The 14,152-nt window shown below is 33.1% G+C and overlaps 1 protein-coding gene across 5 annotated transcripts in view; it reads right to left on the bottom strand.

Moving 5' to 3' along the window:
- LOC123517769 (YTH domain-containing protein 1-like) overlaps nt 1-14,152 on the bottom strand; it is a 55,829-nt gene that overhangs the window by 34,159 nt on the left and 7,518 nt on the right. For 4 of the 5 annotated variants that reach the window (XM_045278202.1, XM_045278204.1, XM_045278203.1 and 1 more), the window contains exon 9: nt 11,754-11,965. In XM_045278202.1, the coding sequence (XP_045134137.1) occupies nt 11,754-11,965 (212 nt within the window). Of the gene's footprint in view, nt 1-10,495; nt 11,966-14,152 lie in introns of all 5 variants that reach the window. The other variant, XR_006678577.1, reaches the window with a different exon arrangement.

Genomic DNA, 14,152 nt, shown 5'->3' with positions numbered 1-14,152 from the left:
CACCACCAAAACAACATGTATCTAGCTGCTCAATGAAACATACGCTTGCTGCTAACTGCCCGCTACCTCTAGTAATGAACTAATATTTGGTTTTCCTAAGCTTTTCCAAGCAATCTTTAATCTTATACCTATAAAAATTATTTTGAGAACTTTTCTTTTTTTATGCTGATAGCCTAACTGCACCATACATAGGTATGACTACCAGAACCCTATTGCTCAGTTTGAGTTAATAGGAATAGCATCAATAAAATGCCGATTCTAGTACTACAATGGAACCCCACTATTCATAAACAATCTGTTCCAGGAGGCTGTATGAATTGCAATTTGAATGCATGGGGAATAATCTTTTCTATATGAAACAATGTAAATATGATTAATCCTGCATATGATTGCTTATTAAACACTTAACTGATGGTGATCATTCATATAAGCTTCATTAAGATGAATGAATGTAATTAGATTGTGTTTTATGAATAGTATAATGTATAGTAAGTGTCAATCAATCTCATCTCAATTGCACCATCAAGAACTCAAGATTCACATATCTAGATCAAATTACATGAATCTTGATCGCTGTTTTTTCATATGTTTACATCAATACAAACATGGCACATATAATCCAGTATTATCTAAATGTGCCTGAATAATTTATGGCATAATTCAAATTTGCTGGATGGCCGTGGTGGCGCTGAGCTTGTACGGCGAGCAGTATTCTGCAGTATTTAAAAAAACATTTGTAGTCTGAAATTTTCTGTAGTCCAGCAAGCCTCAAGTCTTAAAGTTACAAGATTGGGGATATTCATCCTGTACTACAAAATCCTGTGTTTGGTCCTGCTTACAACAACTGACAGGCATCTCTTCTCATTTAATAATTCATTTGCTAATATGTAGCCACACTATGGATTCAGCAAAGAAATGAAGAGGCATAAAATGTAAACATCAAGTAGCTACTGTTGATCACAGAAAGTGGAAATGCTAAAAAAAATTTATAATGGTGTGTCTGTGCGAAGCATTTGCAAAACACATTTTCCTTTTTTAAAGCACTGTACAGGTAGTTCATTTATGTTGAATATGTGTGTGTGTGTGTGTGTGTGTGTGTGTGTGTGTGTGTGTGTGTGTGTGTGTGTGTGTGTGTGTGTGCTCCCTTAATGCATGGGAAAGGGACCAAGAAAATGTGCACATATATCGAAAATGCACTATATAAATAACTGACCCCTGAGATGCCCTCATAAGGGTCCCCATATCGATCATTCTTATACTGTGTTCTTTATGACATCTTTACATTTTACGTTACACACTTGACTCATTAATAGAGTAAAATCTGCCTATTTCATGGAGTTTCTCAGCTGCCTCAACCTTGGCTATGATGTCTACTTTCTCTTGAAGTGAAAATAATTTACGTTTCTTGATAAACTATACCTGTAACACCCTTCTCTTTATATTTTTGGAAGGAGCCATATTCACAAACCTAGAAAGATCACAAATATTACATATCACCAAACTACAAAGGTCAAAAACATCATAATGCTTAGCAAACGTGAAACATGAAACCGTAACACAGGCAAGTTGGAACAACATGGCTGGACCAAAACATAAACACAGCATCGAACTGTCCCATTGCTTCTTTGTTATGTAATGTTTAATTTATACATTTAGTCATTTAATTATCATTTTTGTTGTTAAAAATATAATTTCTAAATTTATCTTTATTTACTTTATTGGTTTTTGAGAGAAAAAAAAAATTATAGCAAATATATTTTCTCAAATGAAAATTTCTTTCGCCAAGTGAGCATAAAGTCGGAAATTTTGCGCATTGTACCAGTGATGGAAACAAAGTGAGCGTGCACATAGAGCTGGAAACACATAAACTGAGATGCGCACTACAAAAAGGGCCTCTCTATATATAAATAATTCTGAATTTTTTAAACTAGGCAGTCCTCAGGTCTCAAGGTTGCCAGATTTTTCATGTCAACTGTATATTAAAAATAACAATGACAGTATAACTGACTCTTGTGGCACCATACAATTACTTGAACCCACTCATATTTAAAGCTAGCTCATTATACCTCTCTGTTGCCTATCTCCTAGCCATGACCTTATCCAGCGTAATACTTTTACTTCTACCCCATGAGCCCTAATCTTTCTCAAGAGACTCTGATGTGGTACCTTGTCAAAGATTTTACTAAAATTCAAGTATAGGATGTCATAACTATATCCACTGTCTACTGCCTTGTAAACCTTACTGTAAAAACAAAAGTTTTTAAAGCAAGACTTCCTCTTGATTTATCAAGTTGTGTTTCTCTAAATGCTTCCTAATGTTCCTTGCTATAACTGACTTCATTAAATAACTTATAATGAGAAGTTTTCAGAACTAGTGGTTGTCACCAGGTGGCAGCACAATACATGTTTATGTCCCCTTTGCTCACACAAGGATAATAGAATATACCTAGTGTCATTCTATAAACATAGAGATGCAATAAGTTGATATAATATATCTTTCTACATAGCTAATTCCTTCAAAGTAATAACACAGGCAAAATCAAATCCTATTCATGAACAAATGTATATAAGTTGATTTTCTCATGAATTGGCATTGAGGCTTACTTGGTCATCTCCACATTTCCAAAAGAGTACACCCTTGATCGGCAATGTATTAATCCAGACAACAGTAAACATGAAAAAAATATATCTGTGTCACTTAAAAGTCCAAACCATTCAGATCAACTTACTAGTATATGGAAACAATTCTAATCAAGAATAAGCAACACGAGTATCCTGGCGAGAGTGTTGCTGTCTAACCAAATCTGGGCTAGCCACCTGTTTAACTAACAAACACATTGTTGGACAAATAGTTAATTCCTGCTGTAATGTCCATGTCACTATGCCATGAGGAGCAGGAAAGCTTCACATATTCCTCTCTCCTCACTCTACAGTAGTCCTGTGATATGTTTGTTCTGTGCTCGATAGTTTTGCCACAACTTGATCTTGACTTGTGAAAGCGTCGCTATAATCTTCACAAAAACAACTATATCCATATATCACAATGTTAATGAGTATCCTGGGTCATACTATACAATACAGTCAAAGTTTTTACCTTTTTCATTATCAAAATCAATAGATTTTAATTCTAGACTTTTAATATGCTGTATTTAAGATATTGATGGCAGTATTACAAGATAATCACAAAATTTTTTTTTTCTTGACTAACTTCTCCCAAAATTATCCATACAGGATATTTAAAAGTAAATACAGAATGTCAACAATATCACAATAACCAATGTTCTATGCATCTGTATGCACCTGGGATTTAATACAATATTATAGTTCATGTCAGTAGGAGGACATGTAATAGCAGTGACATCTGGTAGATTAGTTCTGAAAACTCTCCATTGATGTTAACCTGACAGGTCTATAATAAGTCTTTAAAATTTTATCTCTTTACTTAAAGATGGGTACTACAATGACCCACCTCTACATTACTGGTACCTCTCCTGAGGCACATGATTCCCTAAAGACGGAAGCTAACGGTTGACTAATAACCTCTTTGCATCCTTAAGTACTCTGGGGTATATTTAGTCTGGTCCTGCAAACTTGAAATGTTCTACCCTATCTAGTATCTCCTTAGTTATGGAAATATGTCAGCCTCTCACTCTTATGCTCTAAAAATCTGTTCACTATCTAGCATTTCCTATATGTTTTCGTGGGTGATGATAATTTAAAAACTCATTCATAATCTTGCTAATATCTCCCCTAGAACTAACCAGCCCCAATCATCTGTTATAAATGGACTAATACTTCTCTATTCTTTGCCCTATATACCTGATAAAATTTCTTGTGATTAGTTTTTGCCTGCCTGGTTGCTTTCAACTTACAATTTTTTCTTTATCTTTCCTTGTGTTGTCTTAGAACATCCTTTTATGCATACTATCTCATATACTTCTTTTCAATCCTATGTTCTGTTTTGTTTCATCCAATTAAGGTAATTTTTCTGTGATCTTTTGTTCTCTATGGAGTGTTTGCTAACTGGCCTGTATGTAATCTATCAACAAAATATTTACAACATTTACCTGCCCTAATCCCCCTCCCCCCCTCTTCAGCCTCCTCTATCCCTTCCAACATCACCTCATCTATTTCAGCATGACTTAACTCACACCACACCTCACCCAGCACTCCCCATCTCTCACCCCTCTGAATCATGCTTTCATTTCTCACCTCCTCCTGGCCTTCACACTCACACCTCACCCAGCACTCTCCCATCTCACACCCCTCTGAATCATGCTCTCATTTCTCATCTCCTGCCCTTCACACTCACACCTCACCCAGCCTTATCTCTCTCATCTCTGTCCTGGACCTTACCTGACCTTACCTTTCTATCTGTAGCCAGTCAACTCCCTATAGGCCTTTTTTTAATCCCTTAAAATCTGCACTCCTAAAGACAGGTATCTTGCTAGTGTTTTTGCATCTAAAACGTTCATCACATTTTAATTTTTTAACCTAATATCATAGTGGTTGCTGTTACCTAGTTGCATCCAACATCTACCTGCATAACTGCTTCCTCTAGCTTTGTTAGAATAAGTATAGAATGTTATTCCCCTTGTTTGTTTATTATTCCTTTGCTTCACTGTTAGGCTGGGTGCGCACAAGCCACTTTTTCTGGTCATTAGCTCCAATAAAAAGTGGCTGCCACAAAAAATAGTTACCACAAAAAGTGGTGAGTTGGTGCACCTTGTACACAAGCCATTCAGTAGCAACCACTGATGAGGTCAGTGTCATCATAAGAAATATTAACACACACACACACACCCGGTAGCTCAGTGGTTAGAGCGCTGGCTTCACAAGCCAGAGGACCAGGGTTCGATTCCCCGGCCGGGTGGAGATATTTGGGTGTGTCTCCTTTCACGTGTAGCCCCTCTTCACCTAGCAGTGAGTAGGTACGGGATGTAAATTGATGAGTTGTGACCTTGTTGTCCCGGTGTGTGGTGTGTGCCTGATCTCAGGCCTATCCGAAGATCGGAAATAATGAGCTCTGAGCTCGTTCTGTAGGGTAACGTCTGGCTGTCTTGTCAAAGACTGCAGCAGATCAAACAGTGAAACACACACACACACACTTATTATGTTCAAACATGTTAACACATACGCAACATTACAAAACATACACATATATACATGCATACATACAAAGAGACAAACAGACACACACAGACAAGCAGGCAGGTGTAACTTAAAATGTATTGATAAACAATGTTTTTTTCTTTCAATAAAATAGCTATATTGTGTTACCTTTCTCATTTCTTTCTCTAGGTGAAAGATTACTCCAGCCTCACACACCTGTGTCACAATTTTCTATAATATTCTTATCACTGTATTCCTTCAGCTGGAAATCATAAAAACCTGGTTTTTTCTGGACTTCTGCAATCAATGCTTCATTTAAACAACTCAAACATATCTTCCACCTTCTTCACTAGGGTAGGAATAGTTGACTCTGTGACACGGATGGCAAGGTGGCGGTAACTAAAAGTGACTTGTATGTACTCTGCCACTGGAAATAATGGTTTCTATCACTGTCCAATGTGGCCGGCCACAGTTGTGTGGTCGGAAAAATGGACCCGCCGCCACTACCCGCCACTATTTTGTGGTTACCACAAAAAGTGGTACGTGTATGCAGCCATAGAGATGTGTGTGTTCTATTTTGACCACTTTTTTGTGGTGGCCACTGACCACACAAAAGTGGCTTGTGTGCACCCAGTCTTAACTGCCATCAGGCTACAGTCGACTTCCCTAAAAAAAAAAAAAAAAAAAAAAAAAAAAAAAAAATAATAAACAAATGAATAAATAAAAAATAAATAAATAAAATACTATCTGATTGTAGTATCTGGCTGCACTATTTATTTCCTGACAAAGTAAAGAATTAAGTTTCCTTTGTAGCATTCAGTGGCCTGTACACTGAACACAGTGCTATTGATTGTGATCCTTATCCTTTCGTGTTCATAAAATAGTGTGTAATTATCAATTTCAACTTCTGGATTAAATACTTTTCCTGCTATGTCTAGTCAAGTTTCTGTTAAAAGAATGACATCAAAGTTTTCTAAATACGTCATTTCTTTAAGGAAATATATCTCATTCAAAATACTTCTACAATGTAGTTATGTAATAAACACCCAAACTATTCCTCACCTTCACTGAGCTAATTACTTTTCTAGATTTAACTAATTTGTCCTTCCTATTGTCTTGACAAGCCTTTTCTCTGACAAAAAAAAAAAAAAAAAAAAAAATAAATAAATAAATAAATAAATAAATAAATAAAAAAAAAAAAAAATAAATAAATAAATAAAAAAAAATAATAAAATAAATAAATAAATAAAATAAAATAAATAAATAAAATAAAATAATTGATTGCACTTACCTCTAAAGTTAAAGTGTTCCAGCTGAAACTTGAACACCCTAGCATGACAAATGCACTCCATTCCTGGTATAGAAATGTGTCTTTTCCATGGAGGTGGTCCCAATTGTCAATGATTATCCATCCATTACTCTTACAATGATTCAAAATCCAATGATTTACTGTAATAGCCCTTGGCAGCCACTCAGCACCAACTCCCCTCCTCAGCAAGACATCACATCCCTTCCCTCCCTTATTCCTACTTATTTTCCATAGCCTTTCTAAATTTTCTGAACAGCTATTCATTCTTGATTCTACCTATTTCCTTTGGTGCTGAGAGAGACGATAGGTTTGGTCCCATCATCTCTCTAGCAAGCATCTGGCCCATCTGCTACCTTTCCCATCCCCGCTCCCAGCAAATACATCCTTGTCCTATGCTTCATATCTCTGACACAAAATGCATTAAGTGACTAAACTGACTATCACCAAGCATCTTGGGGGAGGATAACTGTTTGCCCCCTCCTTCCTCTCCTTGTCTCCTCTCATCATGTCCACCTCCATCTCCATCACTCTCTTCAACACACTGAAGGAATTACTCATCTCCATGTGGTTCCCATCAAGGTATGGCACCAATAATCTTCATCCTCTCTGTGCCCCTGGACACAACTGACCACTACTCCTGTGTCACCTTAATAGGTACGGTGACAGCAGGGTACAACCCTCCTTCAGGTGCTGAAACCCTCTCATAGAACTCAGCATGCAGGTCTGAGATCTTTAGATGGAACCCAGCATGCATCTCTTAGATCCTTTGAAGGAACTCAGCCTCCACCTCTGAGACCTTCACATAGAAGACTTTGAGAACAGAACTAACAGAACTACATGAAGCAGCAAAAACTGCCATGTCTACACTAACTAGCTATAGCATCAGGTCACTGCCCACTAAATACACCTATCTGTTCATTAGGAATCTCTCTTCTTGCACCTTTGGTTTGCAACATATTACTTAGCTGCCATCAGCTGCTTGGTATCTGGCAAATTCTAGATATAAGAAAAAACTAACCAAAATTGTGCAAAGTCAAGTGTTCTAGTGAAATCCATGTTGTGCTGTCCTTCTAAATTAAAACATTACAAATGTTTCCTATATGTCTTAGCAAATTATGAAGAGATAACATAATCTCTTTATATAAGATCCTGGTCAGGCAATGCCTCAACACTAATTACACTGAGTCTCCACTGAGTGACTTTCAACACATGAACTTTTTCTAGGAAACTTCATTCTATGAATTTTACGAAATGTTGATACAAATGTGCGCAACTGTTAAATGTATTTCTGCAAAAACAAAATTCATTGACATTTAAGAAAAGAAAACTCAGACTGTTAAACAATTTGCTTTTACATGGCCATACTGCAATTTCTTATATTTATAAGAGCAAGAGAAAGTTTTTCTTTTCCCCCATAGATTCTAACCCAGAGTAACTACTGGCCATGCTTCATACTTATAATAAGAGCAGTATAGACAAAATTCATGTCTCAAATCAAATAATTTGACAATGACTGGCATCTATTTACTTTATCCAGTAACTAGTGGGAACTGCCCTTGCTTCACTTCCATTATTAAAGTTTTTTGTCTCATCTTCAAAAGTAATCAGGTATAATGGACAATCATACGAAGCAAGGACTTGGAGGAAAACAACAGTGCTGTTCACAAAAGACATGTGGTTTGGAATAAAAGGAGCACTGTCTGGGAATTAGTCTGTATGCCAAATGCAATCTTCTTCTGTGAGTTATAATATTTCAATGGAAACTTCATAAAGTTTTGAGACGTTATTATTTCAGAACCACTTATCAACTACTCTGCATTACATGGTTTTGAAATTATATATATATATATATATATATATATATATATATATATATATATATATATATATATATATATATATATATATATATATATATATATATATATATATATATATATATATATATATATATATATATATATATATATATATATATATATATATATATATATATATATATATATATATATATATATATATATATATATATATATATATATATATATATATATATATATATATATATATATATATATATATATATATATATATATATATATATATATATATATATATATATATATATATATATATATATATATATATATATATATATATATATATATATATATATATATATATATATATATATATATATATATATATATATATATATATATATATATATATATATATATATATATATATATATATATATATATATATATATATATATATATATATATATATATATATATATATATATATATATATATATATATATATATATATATATATATATATATATATATATATATATATATATATATATATATATATATATATATATATATATATATATATATATATATATATATATATATATATATATATATATATATATATATATATATATATATATATATATATATATATATATATATATATATATATATATATATATATATATATATATATATATATATATATATATATATATATATATATATATATATATATATATATATATATATATATATATATATATATATATATATATATATATATATATATATATATATATATATATATATATATATATATATATATATATATATATATATATATATATATATATATATATATATATATATATATATATATATATATATATATATATATATATATATATATATATATATATATATATATATATATATATATATATATATATATATATATATATATATATATATATATATATATATATATATATATATATATATATATATATATATATATATATATATATATATATATATATATATATATATATATATATATATATATATATATATATATATATATATATATATATATATATATATATATATATATATATATATATATATATATATATATATATATATATATATATATATATATATATATATATATATATATATATATATATATATATATATATATATATATATATATATATATATATATATATATATATATATATATATATATATATATATATATATATATATATATATATATATATATATATATATATATATATATATATATATATATATATATATATATATATATATATATATATATATATATATATATATATATATATATATATATATATATATATATATATATATATATATATATATATATATATATATATATATATATATATATATATATATATATATATATATATATATATATATATATATATATATATATATATATATATATATATATATATATATATATATATATATATATATATATATATATATATATATATATATATATATATATATATATATATATATATATATATATATATATATATATATATATATATATATATATATATATATATATATATATATATATATATATATATATATATATATATATATATATATATATATATATATATATATATATATATATATATATATATATATATATATATATATATATATATATATATATATATATATATATCTATATATATATATATATATATATATATATATATATATATATATATATATATATATATATAAATATAAAATTACTGTGTTAATTTCGTGATTGAGAGAGCATATATTTGTCTCAGACTAAGCAGAAACAATCTGGGTTTGTTTCCTTTCATGCTGTAGGTCCTGTTTATTCACCAGAAAATATTCATGTGATGTTGGCTGAAGAATCATGGCAACTCAACCTGGCAAGAGCAGGGTAGCAACCTTGCCCTCCTGCAAGGGCAAAAGACCAAGAATTCTGACCCCATGTGTGTATATGTATATATATGCCTCAGTAGTGTGTGTAGGTGTGTGTGTGTGTGTGTGTGTGTGTGTGTGTGTGTGTGTGTGTGTGTACTGGAATATGTACAGTATATACTCTGATGTCATTTTTCATAATAGCATTGCTTCTGAACCATAAGAAGCTTAACTCTGCTAAAACCATGAAAATAATAAACTTTTATACTATACTCACCACTTGAAGATGTTGTGTTGTGAAGATGGTAGGAGAGGATAAGAATGGATGGCAGGGATTTGCCGTCTTGTTGTCTTGAACGCAACGTAATATAATGCACCGATTTCACTTATTTCACTTTGATCACTTATCACTTTCACTATTCACTTCTCACTCACTAATCATCCCCTTCACTATTTCATTAGCCAGGCAATGATTCTCTTTCATCTCAACAAATCAGTACTGGGCTTTAGCCGCCTAAAATCTCTGTGGTAAACTTTATGGCACACTTAGTCCTGAATGCTTGATCAAGTCCATGCAAGATACTACCTTACCAAAATGTTTATGACCATTACCTTACAGCTAAGCCGAGTCCATATGCTTGGGCCTGGCTCTGTGTCAACCTGCTAGTGAGTGTCACCTACTGCTGGTACGTGGACTTGAGCCAACCACTCACTACTTCACACAAAGTCCATATACAACTACTGGTAGGAGTCCCTCAATATATACTGATAGGTAAGTCCACAGGGTGTAAATATTTACCAGCTTCGTCTACCTTTTTAAGTTCTAATTATCAAAAGAATTCCTAGTCTATGTCTGCACTTTAGAACCAAGTAACCAAGTTCTTCATGACTGGTGTTATGCAAGAACTGATGAGATACGCACTGCACTGGTATGTTTGTGTGCTGGGTGTGTCACTCACTAGCCAGGTTGTGTGAGAGAGAAAAGGGACAGAGTCCTGTGAGAGGATAGAAGTCCTCAGCACCGGGATGAGAGACAGAGCGGTGACAAGACACGGAGTGAGTGAGTGGGGCTGGACCACTGTCTCACACTATTACCCTCATACCAGCAGTAGTGGTTGCGGCACACCACCACCCCGGAACAGATAGTAAGTCCTCATTACTGCACTGTTGGAGCCAGAGTAGGTCCTGATTTGCTTACTGCCACTGTTACACAAGTAACATTGTCACTATGTACTTCAGCATCACATTTTCAACCAGGGTTTGCAAGCAGTTTATGTGTTGTGTTTTGTATTAGAAAATCAATGTGTTCAGGAGTGAGATTCAAAATATATGAATCAGTGTTAGCAAATGAAGTGAGTATTTGTTGGTAAATAAGCATAAGATAAGATTGAAGGAATAATGTTGTCAAGAGTAATAATGTCTGCTTCTCTAGTTGAAATGTGTGCTGAAGTTCCACATGTGTAGGTATCAGTGACAGTTTTGACAAAATGCAGGCCTCTCCTTTTCGAGACTCAACCCTGGTGGAAGTGACGCACCTGAAGCCAACGTCCCCACGGCCTCTGAAGCTTCCACGTTCTCTAGGGCGGCCTCTGCGGTCTCCGGGTGACTGTAGTGGCCGACGAAGTGGACCTCTGGCACGGGCCACTCTTGAAGCACGTTTACTTTTGTGCAAAACTGGCGTGAGATTTATTCCTTCATCTTTAGGAAATAACCGACACAGCTCCTCTGCTACACGGGGCTCTATTTCCTGCAAATTCCAAACCACATATACTTCTATAACCAACAAATAGAATCATGTAAACAATATTAGCCATGGAGATCTAGAAAGAAAGTATGCACTTTTTGATAAAGCAAAATCAAAGAATGTCCACCTTCAAAATAATGGTAAGTTTCTATAGTGCCTCATGTTTGTTTGTTTTTTGTTTTTCTTTAATCTAGAAACACCAATTTCTGGATTCAAATTCAATTAAAACCAATTATAATCATATTACAATTAATATGCTAACATATCCAAAATTACGAAACCAAATTAAAGTAACTATGTAAAATATTTATCTAAATATAATACATGAACCTATGAAAGTATCTATCAAATATCATTCAAAATATCTGATGTGGAAACTAATGCCTGTTGCTGTATTTCACACTCCCTTTCTATTAAACAACAAATGTGCTATTTAATAAAGAAAACCGCCATCATCAAGATGTTGAGAACTGGTGTCCGTTCCAGTCATTATTAATAGGATACAGTAATCGCCCGCGTATCTGGATTGCCACTATCTGGAGCTGCCCCCAAGCGTATTCAAACATACCGCGCACTCAATCCCTCGATCCCACTAGGCGGTAGCACTTACTCCCATGCCCTCCTGCTCTACTCGATGACGACTCGAGTAACAGCGGCGCTATTCTGTGAGTTTGTAGCATTCTTCTTCATTCCAGCATGGCAGGAGTGTATGTACGTCCCACCACCACTTAAGGCGGCGACACACTAGCACTTTTTCTGTCGTCTTCGAAGATTTCCGTAGTTTTTAACTGTTCCGTCAACTCTTTCCGTCGTCTTGAGTCAGATGAAACGTACTGTTATCCTCTAGCATCAATTTTTAATCAAATTAAGATGTATGGCTTCTAACCAACACTTTTATGACAAAAATTAATTTTCTTGTTAATTAGAATGATGCTATAATCTCAAATTAATAGAATCTTCATAACTAGATGTGAATATATTAGTGTGTGCATGTGTACTATATATATATATATATATATATATATATATATATATATATATATATATATATATATATATATATATATACACAGTAAGGTCTCGGTTTACGTCAGAGTTACGTTCCTGAAACATGACGTAAGTTGATTTTGTACGTAACTTGAGTTTCCGTACATTTCAAAGCATATTATCGAGTTTTCAACCAATCATTGTTTATGGTCATTCAGGTAAGTTAAAGGTTATATTGTTATATTATTTACAACTATGTAGGAATATGAAACACAAGCTTGTTTTTGTTGTTGATTAGGGCCACGAACGCGAAGGACTGCAGGTTGCCGAGAGGGTGGACGCCTGAGGCCGCCAGGAGGGTGGGCAGGTCGAATGTTGTGACGCCCAGGGCGGACAGCTAGGAGCGAGGTGCAGTGCGGTGGGAGTAGAAGCGTGGGCAGCGGGCAGGAAATGCAATAGGAAAGGGCAATAGGGATCAGCAGACAGGCGCAGACGGTGCAAGTCAGCTGCGAGTGTCGTGTGGCCCAGGCGAAGGCTCGGAGTTGTTATTGTTGTGATGGGTGTGCAAGCCCTCAAGGTCGTCAACCTTCCCATTGTCATGGTAACGGGCTTCCCATTTTCTTCTTCCCTCCCTCACACACAGCTGCTGCCTCCCTTCTCATGTCTTTTAATTATGTCCTCTTTTTCTTGTAGCATAATGGTTTTCCTTTTCTTAGCATCACTGCTGTCACTAAGAAGTTTTCTCTTTGGTGCCATTGAGCAAGATACTAAAAATGTAAATGCAGAAGTAGGATAACACTCTTGCCAGGGGCAATGGTGTGGTGGAACTGAGGCAGGGTGTTATTGTATTCAGTGTGGCGGGCAATAAATCCCACACTTTACGATTTATAAATTTTCAATTTTTTTAATCTTAAATTGCCTTATAGTGGACTGACGTAACTACGAGTTTGACGTAACCCGGGACTTTACTGCATATATATTTTGGTTCTGACCTAGCAGTGAAAAGTGGTTCAGTTGTTTGTTTACATTTCTCTGGGACTACTGTCGATCCAAGGCAGAACTTTCAAGGATCTACTGGCCAAGATGAGCTGCTCTGTTGTTTATGAGAGGACAAAGCTGTTTGAAGAGTTTCTCATAGAGAGCGATAAAGACCAAAAATAGCAATGAAAAAATAATGACAACTTGCTGGGGGATGAAGGGGCT

Source organism: Portunus trituberculatus, chromosome 42 (assembly GCF_017591435.1).
Source record: "Portunus trituberculatus isolate SZX2019 chromosome 42, ASM1759143v1, whole genome shotgun sequence".
In the NCBI taxonomy this organism is placed as follows: Eukaryota; Metazoa; Arthropoda; class Malacostraca; order Decapoda; family Portunidae; genus Portunus; species Portunus trituberculatus.
Note: the sequence above shows the minus strand (reverse complement) of the source record. Positions and strands in the feature narration are given on the sequence as shown.